This window comes from Ochotona curzoniae, unplaced genomic scaffold, assembly GCF_017591425.1.
Source record: "Ochotona curzoniae isolate NIBS_2020 unplaced genomic scaffold, NIBS_Ocur_1.0 scaffold_4505, whole genome shotgun sequence".
Taxonomy (NCBI): domain Eukaryota; kingdom Metazoa; phylum Chordata; class Mammalia; order Lagomorpha; family Ochotonidae; genus Ochotona; species Ochotona curzoniae.
The window spans coordinates 31,203,497-31,221,721 of NW_024467118.1; the positions used below are offsets into that span (position 1 = coordinate 31,203,497).

At 44.1% G+C, this 18,225-nt stretch overlaps 1 protein-coding gene across 1 annotated transcript; it reads left to right on the plus strand.

Moving 5' to 3' along the window:
* Positions 1–258: 258 nt before the first annotated feature.
* LOC121146785 (serine protease 52-like) lies at positions 259–14,507 on the plus strand. The gene is made up of 6 exons (XM_040966339.1): positions 259–354; positions 3,869–3,944; positions 9,027–9,222; positions 10,017–10,261; positions 11,092–11,240; positions 14,220–14,507. The coding sequence occupies exons 1-6, from the start codon at positions 259–261 to the stop codon at positions 14,487–14,489; spliced, it is 1,032 nt and encodes a 343-aa protein (XP_040822273.1). The 3' UTR covers positions 14,490–14,507.
* The last annotated feature ends 3,718 nt before the right edge of the window (positions 14,508–18,225 follow it).

The window sequence follows — 18,225 nt, forward strand, 5'->3', positions numbered from 1 at the left end:
GGTAACCCACCATTGTATTCTCTACTCCTATGAGATCAATTTTTGTTAGACCAAATCTGGAGGCATCACATTATTCAAGTTCAAAATGTACTATAAAGCTATAGTGTGCAAAATGTCAGGGTATTGGCATTAAAAACAAGCATGTGGAGCAGTGGAATAGAATAGAGAGCTTAGAAAAAAGTCAACTCACCCATAATCAACTAATGCTTGACCAAGGAGACAATTATGCACTTGAGAAAATTTCCTCCAACACAAACGATGCTGGGAAAATGGGATATTGACATGAAGAAGAATAAAACCAGACTCTCCTGCCACCTCACAAAAAGCAACTCAAACTGGGTTAATGAATTAAAGGTAAGGCCAGAGTCTATGAGATGACTAGTAGAAAACTAGGAAAGTACTTCATGACTGTGGACTGGGCATGTTTTAGAAAGATCCCACCAAGCACAGGCTACAAAAGCAAAAATAGACAAAAAGTATTATGATATGTCTCAGATGCCTACCTTGGTGGTCGTATTTCCTGGAACCATGTTCAGTGCTAAATGCTGCATCTGCCAAGATGCTGTTGGGAAAACAAAAGTTGCTCAATGCATCCCAGTTTGGAAGGGATTTATAATATGGAAACAGATGTTCAAAAATTTCTGAAAGGGTTTGAGTGTGAAAGTCAGGAAAACGAGCTGCAGGAATCCACTTCAAATGACACGGATTAGGGTCTTTAGCCTGAGTGACGACTACAAGAGACCCAAAGTGAATGGCAGAACCTCTCGATCGCCATCTGCTAAAACATGGGGACCCGCGCAACTGTGCACAGCTGCTATGGGGAGATATTGACTGCCCGCTTTGCTCTGCCACCTCAAACTTGGCTGAGAGTTTATATTGGAAAGCCAGTGGGATTCAGAGAAACATGGCTTCTTAGCTTGCAGCCTCCACAACATCTGGGGGAGTTGATAGGCAGAAGTGATCCTAGATATCAACATACAATATCTGCTCTGTGTACCTACTAAATATGAAGAAACAGAGGACCTGTTCTGTCATGGGTTTGTTATGAGGATGGTGAGATGACACTTGCAAAGCTCCATGTGTGATGAGCTCTGCACCATAAGGCTCAATCGTGGCTAGCTTAGTATCTATAGCAACCTAAGAATCAGAATGGCTGGCAGCTGTTGCTCCTCTGTGCCAGCTGCTGTTGGGCTATCATCTCCCACTTTTTTCCCATTTCTCCCCTGAGGACCCAATCGCTGTGTTCCCCTAGTCCTGGAAGGTTGGCTCCCATGGAAACAAATTGCCTTGTATCCTGAATACCACTTGGCTTGCCCTCAGCAAGCACTGTCAGAAAGCACCAGAGCATGAAATGAGAAGGCTTGTGGGGTTTCTGTCCTGCCTGTAGCCTGTGTGAGGCCATGATGCTACCCCTTTTTTATCCCACTCAGTTTCTTCTTCAGACTTGAAGTTCTCACTGGATTCCAGTGACATGATTTTCCCCTCCTTGCTGCATTAACTTTCTGCTCTGATCAGTCTCTGGGCCCCTTGCTCCTCTCTCTTGAATCCCTTTCCAATGTCCCTCATTATTCCAGTACCTTCATCTGAATGTTTAACATGGAATTCTGTTTCCTCCTGGAACCTTCTCTAATTGCTACACCCCAATCATCTTCTTAACACATGGGCCTGCCCATCTCAGAGACATCAGCCTCCTCAGTTCTGCCTCCCAGACATGAGTGGAAACTCAGAACATCATGTCAGGGTTGGGGAAGGGAGGTGAGGCAATGTGAGCTGCGAGGCAGGACCCGCCAGTGAGAGTTTTATCTCTGCGGGCCCAGGGCTGCTGACACACAGCAATTTCCCAATGAATGCAGAAATTGCACTGTTATCATTCAGAACCCAGGTGTTACAAAAACCCTCCAAGCGTGCCTGTAGAAGAATCGCCATTCTTATCAAAGCAGCACTGTATGAAGAGGCGGTATCCAGGACCCATGCTGGGTACCCCTGCCGCTCACTCTGGAGTTGGACCTATATTACATGGAAGGTAGTGATCCAACTGGCCTGTTACACACATAAATGAGGGCACTTGCTGAAATCCAAAAGGGAAAAGGGATGGGCTAAAATCCACAGGGAGCTGTGGTTATTTCCTAATCTGTCTCCTGCCCCAAATAACTCTGCTCTCCACATGCACTGGTGTTTATGTGCTACTTCCCCCGGGGGGCACTCAAAGTAGGTCACAGGGCATCTGGATGTGGGCCCTTGGGCCATGTTGTCTCCTGACCTGACACTCTAGTCCCTAGCCTAGAATCCAAGCATGGGGTGCACCTGACTTCCTGTTCCCCAGAGCATCCTAGCAGTCCCCACTCCATAGCCATGCAGAGAGGGGTGGAGCCTGTTCCTGAGCTGTCCCTGTTCCTCCTTCACCTGAAGCTCTCTCTCCAGACCTTAAAGGATGCCCTTTCTACCTCAGGCAGCCAGCCATGTTCTACCTTGCCTGCCATGTTGCTGGGGGATTGTCTTCCAATAGATCACTGGGAACCCAACCTGTGCTCCCAACATGCAATGAGGACCACTGTAGGGCGGTGGGTGGGGCACAAATGACAGAATCCAACAGCTTGGTCTACATTTGATTTCTAGTTCCAGTTGGCTGAAGTAGAGCAAGCCTGACGAGAACCAGCCAGCTGGGGAGGGCAGAGCCTGGTCCCTCAGGACCATTGACTGACTATTCTCGGCCTCAGCTGCTCGGGAGGTCCTCTGGCCAGTGCCAAATCCTGAGGTGCTCCTTTCTTTCTCCAGACATCTGACATCCTGGAAGGATAGGCTTGCTATTATGAACACAATCCACTGTGCTGGGCCAGGGGTTGTGCTCTTTTGCCTGCTTCCCAAATCCACCTGCTGGATTCCTAATTCCCTGTGTTGCTGTTTTTGGAGGTGAAGTCAATGAGTATTTTAAACTCACTAGAGTTAAAGGGGGCCCTGATTGACAACAAAATGTCCTTATAAACCAGACATCTGCAAGCAAGGACAGCACCTGTACCCAGAAAACTTGATTTGGGACTTTCAGTCTTCACAATTGTGAGAAAATAAATGTCTGTTGCTTACTTTACCAAGTATATGGTATCTATTGCAGTAGCCTCAGCAAACACTGTTAAAAATAACTCCTCACATGATGTATACTTCATGTTCCATCAAAAGCACTTTTAGGGGCCCTTATTGTGGCAAAACCAGGTTAAACCACAACCTACAGTGTCAGCATCCCTTATGGGCATTGGTTCAAGTCCCAACTACTCCATTTCTGACCCAGCTCTCTGCTAATGTGCCAGAGAAGGCAATGGAAGATGGTCTAAGGCCTTGAGATGAGGATCGTGTCTTCTGGCTTTGGCCTGGCCATTGTCGCTATCTGGGGAGAGAATCAATGGATGGGATCTTTTCTGTGTGGGTCTTTTCCCTCACCCTTCCATGTGACTCTTTCAAATAAATAAAAATAAATCTTTACAATTTTCTTTCAGTAAATGGAGCAATTCTTCTGTGGTTCCCATCAATGACAAATGCAAAGGCAGTTTAAAAAGTTTGCTCAGCAGATTTAACCATTGTAAAGTGTATGGTTCTTTGAATTCTGGTGGAATCATGGCTATATAACCACTACCACCATGAAGACATGGTACATTCTCACCAGCCCCAAACTGCCTCCCTTATAATTCCTGCCCTTCTCCATGCCACAGTTACAGCAGCAACTGAGGGATTCTCTGGGCCTGTGGCTTGGTCTTTCCTAGAATGCATATAAATATAATCATGTGGTATGTGATTGCTTGCACCCAACCTCTCCCACTTAGCATCATGCATCTGCAATCCAGTTGCTACCATAAGTTGTTCCTTTTTCTTGCTGAAGAGTATTGCTGCAGCATGGTTGCACCACAGTTTATCTGCCCACCTGATGATGGGCACTGAGGCTGTTGCCAGTGTCAGTAAGAATGAGTAAAGCCATGATCAACATCGGGTACTGGCTTTGGTGTGGACATATGCTATTTTGATAAAACTATGAATTCATTTACTGGTGTGCTGGAGGAGTTTTGAAACATCTGGTGAAGAAGAGAAGGCATTGGTGCATTCACCTTTCTTTCTCCAGAGCCCATCGTGGCAGCTCTGTGGATCAGTGGGGTGGAATGTGAGTTACACTCAGTCTCGGAGGTTTTTTTCTCTTTCAAGATTTATTTATTTTTATTGGAAAGTCAGATTTACAGAGAGGAGAGACACAGAGACCTTCCATTTGCTGGTTCAGTCCCCAAGTGACTGCAACAACAAGAACTGAGCCAATCCAAAGCCAGGATCCATGAGCTTTTTCTGGGTCTCCTAAATGGGTGCAGGGTCCCAAGGCTTTGGGTCATCCACTACTGTTTTCCAAAGCCAGAAGCATGGAGTTAGAAAGGAAGTGGAGCAGCCAGGATACAAATTGGTGCCCATATGGGATACCCATGTATGCAACGCAAGGATGTTAGTCACCAGGCTACTGCGCTGGGCAGTTTTTAATCTATCCTCACACACACACGTATCCTCTGGTGTCCAAAAGCTTGTAAATCTTTATAGCCACAATGATGTATTTTGCTCTACTGAGCTCAAATTTTTGATGATTTTAAAGAAACAAGGCAAGAAGACTCTTTCACTTCAGGCCTCACCCAGCAGAGAAAAGATAATTGGTTGACTTCTAATGCTTTGCTGAGAGCTGTGACAGGTGAATGCTCGTTATGACAAAATTCCACACCCAATAATATGGACCCATGGCCTAATGTTTCATCTGCCTTGACGTTATTCTGATGAAATATTTCTCAGTGTTGTGACGATAAATTTTGGAACCACACAACAGATGAGGGAAAGAAAAATTCCCATAGTAATTTTTCTTGAAACGGAAATCAATTGTGTGCACAAGTCTGGAAAATGTTTACAACCACAATTCCTTGCTGATCATCAGGAATAATGGCTGTTGTGCATACACCTGTCATATCTGTGATGATTTATTATGAAGATTGCTCAGGGGCCCATGGTAGGAAAGATTACATCCTTGTATTTGTGCTTTATTCAGTAAACAGACCTTATGCTGACCATTCAACCTTGTCCATCAGCTCTCAACAGTTCAGCTGAAGCCGTGCAAACCTGACAATATTCTATTATTTTTGAGCTACTAAAATAATAATCTCTGTTTTAACTCAGAGTCTCCCACCTGGCTCCATACCTCTCTATGTGTTTCCTACTGATCTGGATAATGTCTGGCTTTGCAAGTGCTGGTGGAAATGAAGTTCCATAAGCAGCATGACTAAGAACAATGAAAACTCACCGTCTGGTGTTTATGTGGCCCAGGCCCACTCCCGCTGAAGGTGCTAGGGAGGGCTGAGTTCCAAGTCTGTCCCCTGGCTGTTGCTAGTTACTTAGCTTGTCGCAGCCCAACTCCAGCCTCTACTTGGGGGTTCTCCCTGTCAGTCAAAGGGCCCCACCTCACTCTAACATGACCCGATCGCCACTAATTTGTTATCTTCAATGACCCTATTTCCAAATAAAGTCATAGTCTTAGGTCTGGAAGTTAGAATTTTAACAGAAATTTGAGGGAGGCACAACCCACAGCAAACACCTTCCCACTCTTCCCCAAGGCCATGCCCTACCAACTTAGCCCTGGCAGAACTTACTCTCTAAGGAGAGCTGCCCTGGAGGACCCTTGCTCCCAACCATCACCCACTACCCACCAACTCCCTTCTCAGCTCCCAATGATGTGCTTACCCCATGTAGTAAGATATTCTGGTTACTTACGTATTTCTCTCAGATGTACGATAAGCTTCAAGGGGACAGAGACTACCTGAGGTTCAGCACTGCCACATTCTCCAAGCTAGGCATATATGAAGATCTCCATGAAAGTTGGGTGACCTTGTGAATGAAGAAAGGAATGTATGATTGAAAGCCGCCCTGCAGTGGGTCCAGCACACACCTGTGTTTCATGCATATCTTTGTGATAGAAACTGACTGGGGCCAACACTGTGGCTCAATAAGCTGATTTTCCACCTTCAAGTACCAGCATCCCACATGGGTGTTGGTTCGAGTCTTGGCTACTCCACTTCTTATCCAGCTCCCTGCTATGGCCTGGGAGAACAACAGAGGATGGTCCAAGTCCTCGGGACCCTGACCCTTCATGGGAGACACAGAAGAAGCACCTGGCTTTGGATGGACTGAGCTCCAGACGCTGTGGCTATCTGGGGAGTAAACCAGCAAATGGAAGATCTTTCTGTAAATATTTCTTTTAAGGAAAAAAAATTCTTAAAAAATGAAAAGAAACTGCTGATCAAGATGCCTTCCTTTGCAGAATACACTAGTAGAGATGAAATTACAAAATTGACATCATAGGCTTTGGTGCAATAGAGGTGCCTGCAAGTACTGACTCTGCTCTCAATTCAAACTTCCTGCTAATGTGCACACCCTGGGGGCAGAAATAATGGCCCAAGTGGTTGGATCCCAATGCACACACCACCAGCAGGTGATGGCTCAGGGAACTGGACTCTGCCACCTATGTAGGAGGTATAAATGGAGATCTAGGCTCCTAGCTTCAGCCTGGTTCAACCTCAATTTTTTTTTTAAAGATTTATTTTTATTATTTTTTCATTGGAAAGGCAGATATACAGAGAGGAGAGACAGAGAGGAAGATCTTCCATCCGATGATTCACTCCCCAAGTGAGCGCAACGGGCCGATACTATGCCGATCCGAAGCCAGGAGCCTCTTCTGGGTCTCCCACGCGGGTGCAGGTTCCCAAAGCTTTGGGCCGTCCTCGACTGCTTTCCCAGGCCACAGGCAGGGAGCTGGAAGGGAAGCGGGGCTGCCGGGATTAGAACCGGCGCCCATATGGGATCCCGGGCGTGCAAGGCGAGGACCTTTAACCACTTGTGCCACCGCGCCGGGCCCCAACCTCAATTGTTATAGACATTTAGGAAACAACCAGCAGATGGGAGATTGTGTGTGTGTGTGTGTGTGTGTGTGTTTCAAATAAAATTTTTAAAAATTGAAAAGTGAACTGAAATTGTGGGTTTGATATTTGCCAAATTCTGAGCTAGTGTGTATGCATTTACTTACTAATCCTCCCATCAATATTACTCCCATTTTCAGATGAGTCATCTGAGGCTCCATGGGTCTCCTATTAAGCATGACTGGCAAGGGAAGTTTTCTCAAAGAGGGGTTCATATTGTGCTCTCTCTACCGTATCATCTGACCTATTTCAGGTAGCTGTGTTAGCTTTTTGCTCCTTCACTAAGATTGCCTGTGGGGTGAGCCTTCCGCTGATTTGCCATGATACACTCAGCGATCTGAACCCCTTGTAGGAGAACTGGCTGAGAAATTTATCCATGTTTCACCCCTGAACCCCGGTTAAGTCTTTATTGCATCCCAGAGGACTCAAGAGGCCATCTGGCTGCTTTGTCTGGACCAGGCCAGCTCTATTCAGGGCTCTATTGTGACGTCAGTGGCCATGCTGGACTGTGTGCTAGCTAAGACCATGTAACAAGTCCTGCCCTTCATCCTTATGCCTTGCCAGGAGCCACCCCACTGCTGATGTAAAGACCAGTCCAATGAAAAGATGGAGAGATAAAACAGCCACACTCGTGCTGGTGGTGGCCCTGCAGCTATTTCAGGTCCATGATTCCTTGGAATGTAGGTGTCTCTGAGATCCTTGCAGATGCGTCCTGCCAGGGGCCTTAATCCTCAGTGGGCAGGAGTATCAACAGGGATGTTCGTGTCAAAGATCATTTCCAGGGATGCTGATTCAGTGGCTTTGGGCAGGATCCAGGGCACTATATGCCTGAGAAACCACTCAGATGGGCCCTAAGCAGAATCCAAGGCATCCCTGTGATGGTAAAGTTACCTGTGGAGGAGCTTGGGTGTGTGTATTTGTGTCTGTGTGTGTGTGTGTGTGTGTGTGTGTGTGTGTGTGTGTGTAAGTGTGTAAGTGTGTGTGTGTGTGTGTGAGAGAGAGAGAGAGAGAGAGAGAAAGAGAGAGAGAGGGAGAGAGAGAGAGAATTCATCCTCTGGGCTGGGTAACAGAGATTTTTAGAGTGAATGGCCAAAGTCAGTATACTCTCGGAGTGAGCTCACAGGCTGCCAAGACAGAAATGCCCACTGGATGCCCATCAGTCATACTGGGCAGTGAGGTTGGTTTTTCTGAGTATCGTCTACTTACTCTTTGCATCTTCAAGTGAGATGAAATCTCTATAGGCCAGTAGTGATAATAGGAAATGCAGGAGGAGGTGGGGTGGGAGCTGGAGGTGATCCATTTCCCTTTGCCTATGGACTGTCTGGTGTGCATGAGATGTCTTCTTGGAAAAGTCGGAGAATATGTGTCCAAATCTAAAAAGGATTTCATAATTGTATTTTCCAATACCACCCTGAAGTCCTGTTTCTCAAATGTCAGTGAGGCTTCATTTCAAATAGATGAATGGTCTCTCCTTGTTTTCCTGGCTTTGGTGCAAACAGTCAGATCTGAGCCCAGGAGGTGGTGAGTCCCTCCCACAGGGAGAACATTTCCAAGATGCCACCAGGGCTGCTTCACTCATAATCCTCATAACTGGGATGGCCTCTGTAGACACACAGGTGGTATCCTATTTGTTAACCTGGCTAAGCCATTGCTGGCTGTGAGCTCAGGAAGAAGAGAAATTTCTTCCAAGCCAACCAATCTTGATTATTGGGCTCTCTTTCTTCCCTCTCCCTCTTTCCTTCCTTCCCTCCTTCCCTCTCTTGCTCCTTCCTTCCCTCCTTCCTTTCTTTATCCCTCCCTTCCTCCTTTCCTTCCTCCCTTCCTCTCTCCATTTCTTCCTTCCTTCCCTCCTTTCCTCCCTTCCTTCCTTCCCTCCTTTCTCCCTCCCTTTCTCCATTTTTTCCTTCCTTCCTTTCTTTATCCCTCCCTTCCTCCTTTCCTTCCTTCCTTCCTTTCTCCCTTCCTTCCTTCCTTCCTTCCTTCCTTCCTTCCTTCTTCCTTCCTTTCTTTTTCCTTCCTTCCTCCCTTCCTTCCTTCCTTTCTTCGTAGCAACATGTGGCTACAGAATAAGTGCCAAATTCGAGAAGCCAATTATATCTGGAATCATAGGTGGGGAACCTGCAAGCATTACAGAGTTCCCGTGGCACGTGGCCATCCTTAGTGAAGGGCAGTATCTCTGTGGAGGCACCATTCTCAGTGAGTGGTGGATTCTGACTGCATCCCATTGCTTCATCAAAGCAAGCAGGTAAGTGTTTCAAACAAAAATTTTTTACCAGTGTGTAGTAATATTTGCCCTATGTGTTTCTTTTCCTGAACTGCACAGCTACAAAATCAAAGTTGACCTAAATATTGAGCTATGTGGCTGAATAGTACATTTTGCAGGTAGAAGATATACTACTCTCCTCCTAAGATTTGTAAAAAAAAAACCATTGTTGTGTATATCCTACCTTACAGAAGAAATGTTGCTTGGACTTTGCATCTTGCTAAGTTCACGTGATACTGGCTCAAACATTTGAAAAATACTTTTCCTAAGTATTGGTTCTCACTTAGAGAGCTAGTGGGCTTACTTTGACCATGAAGTCAGAGAATTTTTACAGGAATTGGGGCCCACAGGCAGACATCCAGCCTGACAGAACTCCTACTTTGTGGCCCAAGACCTGAAAATCACACTTCTTAAGAAGCTGTCCAGTGGTTTGCCCCGTAGTTACCCAAGTCCTTGTAAATCAAAGTCAAGTCTCCTTGGCTACTTACACATGTATCATGACTTCCAAACATTGCTTGATGAAACATACAAGTTAGTTCATGCAAGCGGGGCTAATTGGGTCAGGAGATGGTTAACAACAAGGCAGGAGTGAAACTCACGTAGTGGACTCAGATAGGGCTCTTTTCTTGGCTCTACAAATAAGGCAGGTACATGACCCCAGATGCCTCCATACCCCTGCTTCTAAGAACTACAGCCTCAGTCTGATAGAATCATTTTCTCTCTGGCATTGCCTTTTGCCTGTCTACAACCTTTTTATCTCTTTTGTTTTGAATTAGCTCCAACCTCTCAATTGTACACGGCACGGATGACTTCAGTATCCCGAATTTGATGGAGGTGAAAGTGGACAAGCTAATTATCCATTCTGATTTTGACAGCTGGATCTTGGATAATGACATAGCTTTGCTCTTGCTGCAATCCCCATTAAGCCTCGATGTCAACAATGTACCCATCTGCCTTTCAAAGGTCACTGATGTACAGAGGTGGAATGGCTGCTTGGTGACCGGCTGGGGTACCCACGGCAGTGAGTTGCCACCAATAAGAGTGGGGTGGTACCTGGCTGATGTATGGAACAAGAATCAAACCCTGGGGAATCCTGCTGGTCCTGGGGAATCCTACTGGTCAGATCTGAGAACTTCACATTCTCTCTTCAGGGGTCATGAAGAGTCATGTCTTTAGTCCAGTTGACAGCCAGGTTTTAAGGGTCCTCTTGGGCTTCCACAGTGAGTTGCATACCCAGATGGTAGGCCATGGACCTTAAAGTGGGTCTCAGAATAATCCAGGCAGAAGTTAGGAATTGCCTTCAAAAACTGTCCCTGAGCTTTAAAATAATAATAATCTGTCTTTTAACTTAGAGTTCCTCAAACTTTACTCAACACAAATTCATGAAACCACCTCTCTGTTCCAAGAAAGTGTTCTAGACCTTGGGGATCCAGCAGGACACAGACAGAAACATACTCATCTTGGAGGATGAATATGCTAGGTATTGGATTCACATTCTCAAAAGGCAGTGACCGTCATAATTGCCCTGCGATGAGTCAAGCTTCTGTTTGTCTGTCATGGACCCCAGAACATAACTGGCAATGGATTTTCCCTTACATTCTCATGGGACTGCACAACACGTCTTTTCAGAACCCTAACTGGGACCTGACACACTTGTGCAGGTGGTGGGATAGTGGATTGTGGTTGACAATGAACAAAGATCCAGGACTAGTAAGCTCTGGGTTCAGAGACGGTGAGCTCAAGACATCGTTTTCCACACTTCCCTCAGTCCTGGCACCCACATGGTGAGTGCTTGACATCAACCCAAAGGGACCACTTTGAGCTCATGACCTTTCAATTGCTTCTCCTTAGGCTTAGAGACTCCAGGCACTCCAAATTCCAAGCTGCATAAAGTGGACCTCAACCTAATCCGCTGGGACAGGTGCTTCCGTGATTTGCCCTTGGTCACCAAGAACATGTTGTGTGCTGGCAATTCTCAAGGTGGAAAGGATTCCTGCAAGGTAATGGACTCCATATGCTTGCAGAGGGCCAGCTGACACCTCCAGGATAAATCACTTCCCTCTGCCTCTTTAGGATAAGATGCTGTACTGGTTTCTTTGGTCTACCCTAAGAACTGACTACAGACTTGAGTGATTTCAAACAACAGAAAAGATTTTCTCACAGTTTTGGAGATATCATCAGGGCCATACTCCCTTGGAATGTTCTGGGGGAGGACCCTTCCTTGCTTCTCACAGCTTTGGAATGCAGGTGGCTGGCAGCCCCAGAGACTTTCTGGCTTGCAGCCACCTCATTCCAATCTCTGCTTCAGTAGTCACATGGCCTTCTCCCATATGTGTGTGCCCTACCCCATTTTCTTACTGAGACACCAGTCTTGGAGTTAGAGCTCATTCTTATCCATCAGAATCTCATCTTAATTTAAGTAATTACATCTGAAAGAAAAACAACAACTCTATTTTCAAATTAGATCACAGTCTGAGGTTCCAAGTAGATATGAATTTGGGGAGGACTCTTTCTGGCCTAGTAAGATCTTATGAGGATGGATGCTCTGAAACCAAAAGGAGCACTGAGGGGTAGTGGTTAGGGGTTCAAGGCCTGAAATTAAATTAGGTGACCTGACTTCACTCCCAGCTCCTCTACTCACTGTCATGGACCTAGGCAAGTGATTTCCCTGTGCATGTGCCTTTTTGTATTTCTTCATCTTTAAAAATGGCAATACAGGGCCATGGTGACACACACTGAGTACCAAGTAAGGTAATGCTAGACATTACATAACTATATAACAACTGTTTTCTTCACCACCACTTTTACATTGATTCCCAGTCCCATACACATCATACCACAAACACATGAAAGTGTTTAAATTAATTCTGTGAGACACATTTATCTCATTGTCAATGGGGCAACTGAGGCTCAGAGAAGACCAAAGCCGTGTTAAGGAGACACCAGCAAATTAAACTACAGATCAGAATCCCAGCAAAGACATCCTGACTTCTGGAGATAGAACAATCTTTCAGGTTCCAATAAAGATCAGCCACGCAATTTGGCCATTCCAGATGGGCTTGATCCAACCACCCCAAAACTAAAGGAGCAAAACCCCACCAAAAAAGCAAACTAAAACAAACACAAACTAACAGGAGCTACCACGGAGTAAATTCCCTCCATATATGGGGCTCTGCCCATGGTTACTTCTTCCACTCACCCAGCCTTCCTGCAAGAGAGGAGTTGTTTCCTGTGCAAGTACTGAGCCTTCCAATCACTTGAGAAAATGTTCGAGAACCACATAAGCAAGCCTTCACACTGCGGCTCCGACCAAAGTCTGTCTGTACCATGCTCTTTGTGACATGTTCCACATAGCTTTCCCACCCCCAAAGAAGTCACTTAAAATTCCTCTTTTCAAAGTCACTGACTTCTCAACAACTTCAAGGCATTCTGTCAACAACAGTTGGATTGAAAGTATGTTGTTGGGTTCGAATAACAATCTGGTTTGAAAAAAAAATCAAATATGTCCAGATTCCATTTTGAAGGCTATTTTGTTTTGAATTTAGATTTTTAACACACATGAGTGTTTAAAAAAAACTTTGTATGTCACAGAACATTTCCAAATTACAGCTTTGATAGTCATGGAAAAGTATGTACCCCCGCCCCCAATCCTATTTCTATAAAACCATGGCATATATACATTTGTGTAGAGATATGGAAAATTGTATTTGAAACTGTTAAGCAGAGTGGAATCAGAAGCGTTGTTGATTTCATTTGTTTACTTGGTAAAGAAAGCTCAAGTAGTACAACGGGAATACATTGAAGGAGAAATTTCTCTCTTACCCTTGTTCCCCAGTTCCGGCCCCAAAGAGAAAACCACTGTCACATGAATGTGTGTTCCTCCCCAGATATTCTCTGCATACACAGTCCTGTGTGTGTGTGCATGCATATTTATATGTAATTGCATCTATTTATATAATGTTCTCTTTATATATTGGTTTTTCTCTTTTTGAGTGATTATCCATTACTCTTCAATGGAATTTTGAAAATATTCCAAATGCTTTGAGACATGTACATTATGTCTATGCCACATATTCTGGCTGACTCAGCAACATTTTCATGATGATTTGGAATTTGTAAGTCATTTAACATGTAATGCTTTAAGGCCACAAAGTGAATTTGGATATTACTTGTTTATTTATTTATTTGCTTATTATTTATTAAGTTTTCTTTTTTTGTATTTGGACTATCTCAGCTTATGTGCCTACTGGATTCAACCAATGAAGCTAGTATGAAGCATAATGGATTTTTGGTATTGTTTCATTTTACTTTTTTGCAATTAGGAAATGTGCAGAAAGGAAAAAATGGACTGGCTGAAAAATGGATTTGAGTTGAAAAGCCAGGAGGGATATCTGAAGAATTCTGAAAAATAACAGAAGTGCTTAGGGAGAGATGGATTAGAAAATTTGTCCATCAGAAATCAGTACATGGTAGTCAGCGTAGTGGTGCAACAGCTTTAGCTGTGTCTGTGATACTGGATTGATTATGGGTGCCAGTTCATTTCCTAACTGCTCTACTTGTGATCCAACTTCCTGCTAACGCCTGGGAAACCAGCAGAAGAGGCCCAAGTGTGTAGGTCCCTGCTCTCAAGTGGGAGATGCAGATGGAGTTCTGGCCTGGCCCAACCAGTCCCAACTGTTGCAGCCATTTGGGAAGTGAACAAACAGATGAAAGATCTCTCTCTCTTTCATCTCTCTCTGTGTCCCTAACTCTACCTTTCAAATAAATAAATCTTTAAGAAACACTACCCCACCAGTAGATGATGAGATAATGATGATAACAGAGATTAATTTCCTATCAAATAAAAATTTAAAAGTCTGCTCATCAAAAGATCCCTGCCTTGTTTTTTTTTTTTTCCCCCTGTGGCAATTGCCCACATCTCAGTAGTCTATAGAAAGAGCTTGCTACTGTCCCACTTCCAAACAACTTTTCTTCCCTAGGGTGACAGCGGGGGACCTCTGATTTGCCACAAAAAGAACAACAATAGCATATGGTACCAGTTGGGCATCATCAGCTGGGGAGTGCAATGTGGAAATAAGGACTTCCCTGGAGTGTACACGAAGGTGTCAAATTATCTCTCATGGATTGTGAAGGAGACAAAGAAGGCCGGGAAGCCTTATCTGCACCAGCCAGACTCCGGGTACAGTTTGTTTCTCTCACCCTGGGCCACCTTGTTCCTATATTTTGTGATACTTCTACTGTCCTTCTGATTAAACACTGTGTCATCTCAAAAACCGTGTACCTGTCTACGTTTTGTGGAACCTGGACAAGGATGTGTGTGAGTGGGAAGGAGTGATTCCTAGGCCATCACCTGTGGTTGGACTAATCATGTGCCTATAGGAACTTAAACTATACAAGTATAGTTCAGCAAGTTCATATAAAATTGGATTAAGAGACAAGTTTACTTTGGTGCAGAAAAAGAAATTTGCACCAGGCACACTTTATCACAATATGTATTTTCCATGAACTGTTTGAAGTCCAATGTGTGAATGGGGTGTGCCTCTCTATAGGAAGAGCTGCAGAAGCCTCCACCATCCTTCTTTCATAAACAGGTATCCTCCCATGGCTTCTCTTATCGTCCAGAGAGGCATGAACCAGGAAACTCCAATCTCTCCCTCCCTTTGTATCCCACTGCAGAGACCTACACAACTGGTTTCCAATCATTCCCCTATACTTCATGCCTTAGCTAGCATGTGATCTCTTGACTCCCTTAGCTAGCATGTGATCTCGAGCCCTGGCGAGGTTTACTTTTGCTCTCAGAAACCATGCACAATAATGCTAGTACTGAGCATTGTGAAATCCTTGAAGCAGAGATAGAGCTGAGGTGGGAAAGAAACACACAGCTCGTGGATTACAGTAGTCAAGGCACCTTTGAAAAACTCAGTCTGAAGCCCAAAAGGGGCACGAACTAGAGCAGTCAGAGTGCCAACCTTGGTGAGTTAGTTAGTGCAGTAAAGAACTGTGGAAGAGTTAGAGGGAGGTGAAGGATATATTTTAGGCTATCAGGAAAAGTGGATAACCTGTCCCTCCTTCATGCAATTAGCTATGGTCATCATTTTTTCCAACTAGGCAAGGAACATTTGACACATTTTGGAAGAAGGAGAGAGGTTATTTTTAAAAGATGTGTTTTTATGTAGCCTTGCCATAAGCAAAATTCCTTGAGCTACAAGCCAAAATAAAAGGAAAGTCATTGACGTTTACGTGATGCATTCTGAGAAGGAGGGAAAGGGAAGGGAAAGGTGTTCCTCTGCTGGTGTATATGGGCTTTGTGTGAACAGGACAGGTGTCTACTGTCTGAGTCCAGGGGGCTGGAGGGCTTGGAGGTGGGGAGAACAAGAAGAAGCAGTAGAGAGTTGACTTTTGCAAATCTTTAGAGTTACTGCAAGAGTTTTGACTGTTGTAAAGCACTGCAGGCAGATAGGTAGTGTCTCTACGAAAAGGAAGTTCAAAGAATATTTCCTCCTCTCCATCTATGTAGAGACAGAAATAGTTTCTTGAGCTTCAAGTTCAGAAGTAGAAGCCATGGTCATGCCCACCAGGCTCAGGGCAGTGCTGAAGGAGAGGCTGAAATAATCAGGCCAAGATCTAGTGAGAGGAAGAGTGTCTGATAGTGTATGTATATGTATGCAAGTGTATGTGTACGCCCACGCACCCCTGCCCATTGCTGCTCTGCCTCCATCACAAAGTACATTATCAAGCTGTCAGATTTTTGTCAATCTTGTAAGAAACGAGACTTGATTTTTTCATAGTGAAATAAATTTGTAGAAGGAAATATATATTCATATATATACACATATACATATATATATACACAATATATATATTGTGAAGGAAATAAATATTGTGTTGCCTTCCACCACTTATGTGGAAAAGCCAGCTGGAGTTCTGGAATCCTGGCTTAGGTCTGATCAATCCCTTGCTGTTGCAGGTATTTGGGGAATGAACCAGAAGATAAAAGATGGATCTGTCTGACTCTGTTTGTTTGTCTTTCAAAAAAGAAATGAAAACAAAAAATAAATTTGGAGAAGGCAACACAATAGAAATGTCAGGAACTCTCATTCAAGTCCTAAATCCTACTTAGTCTCTGAGATCAGAAGAGGGTGGTATTGTTGCAAATTACATAACAGATACAGGAGTCAGATCCAGATTTACAAAGGATTCCAGAGACTTAACAGCAGCAAAACAAACAACCCAGTTAAAAAATGGGCACTGCACATAAACAGATTCAAATGATGAAATTAAAAGGGCTATAGACACACAAAAGAAGCTCAGGTTCTCTAGCAATCAGGGAAATACAAATAAAAACCACAATGAGGCTCCACCTAACTCCAATGAGAATGCCCTACATACAGAAATCAACAAGCAGTAATTGCTGGTGAGGATGTGGGGATAAAGGTAGCCTGATCTACTGTTGGTGGGAATGTAAACTAGTGCAATCACTATGGACTTCAGGATGGAGATTTCTCACACAACTGAAAACAGCTCTACCATACGTGCCAGCCATCCCACTCCTGGGATTAGATCCAAATAAAAGAGAGCTACCTGCAACCCCATGTTTATAGCAGCACAATGGATAATAGCTAAGATATGGAACCAACCCAGATGCTCATCAACAGATGAATAGATAAAGAAAACATGGTACATTTACTCCATGCAATACTACTCAGCCATAAAGAACAAATTTTATTATTTGAAACAAAATGGGCCAAGCTGGAAATCATTATGCTTAGTGAAATAAGCTTAACCCAAGAAGACAAATGTCATATGTTTTCTCTGATAGGCAACAACTAATACACTGAACACACACACACACACACACACACACACACACACACACACAAACTCTACAAGGAAGATTAGCATACTGGAACATAATGGTTGCATACAGTGTGCTCCTTTACTCCCAAATAATAGTAGAATTCCCATTATTATTTTTAGTTAAGCTCTTACATTACATTTTTTTCATTTTCCTACATTTGTCATGTTACGATACCTTTATTTTTTTTAAAGATTTATTTTTATTATTTTTTTCATTGGAAAGGCAGATCTACAGAGAGGAGAGACAGAGAGGAAGACAAAGCTTTGGGCCGTCCTTGACTGCTTTCCTGGGCCACAGGCAGGGAGCTGGAAGGGAAGCGGGGCTGCCAGGATTAGAACCGGCGCCCATATGGGATCCCAGGCGTGCAAGGCAAGAACCTTAACCGCTTGCGCCACCGCGCCGGGCCCAACGATACCTTTATATATCAGAAGGTTAAGCTTGCAATGGTGAACTAAATTACTGTGTCATTGCAATAAATTTGGGATAAATAATAGGAGGAGGATACAAGGAGGGAAGAGAGGGAGAGATGATCTATGTATATAAATCTGTATCATGGGAAAATAGATTCTTTTAAAAAAGCTTTATTTTATTGGAAAGGCACATTTTACAGGGAGAAGGAGAGAGAGAAACTGAGAGACAAAGAGAGAGAGAGAAACAGACAGAAAGATCTTCTCTACACTGGTTCACTCCTCAAGTGGTTGCAATGGCAGAAGTGAACCAATCTGAAGCCAGCAGCCAAGAGCTTCTTCCAAGTCTCCCACACGGTGTAGGGTCCCAAGGCTTTGGGTCATCCTCTACTGCTTTCCCAGGCCACAAGCAGGGAGCTGGTTGGGAAGTAAAGCATCTGGGACACAAACTGGCACCCATATGGGATGCCAGCCATTTTTTTTGCCAGTGCTGCAAGGTTGAGGATTAGCTAGTTGAGCCATTGAGCCAGTCCCCCTTCCCTCTCACCCACCCCAAATAAATCATCGTAACAATATCTCAGGGGCAATACTTGCCTATTTAAACTGACAATACTTAGTTTTTCAAAGAAGTATGGGAGGTAACACGATTATGAGGCATCTTTCTTTCTCCTAATTAAAAAAAAAAAAACTTTGCTTTCTTAAAAAAATCAAGGCTATCAC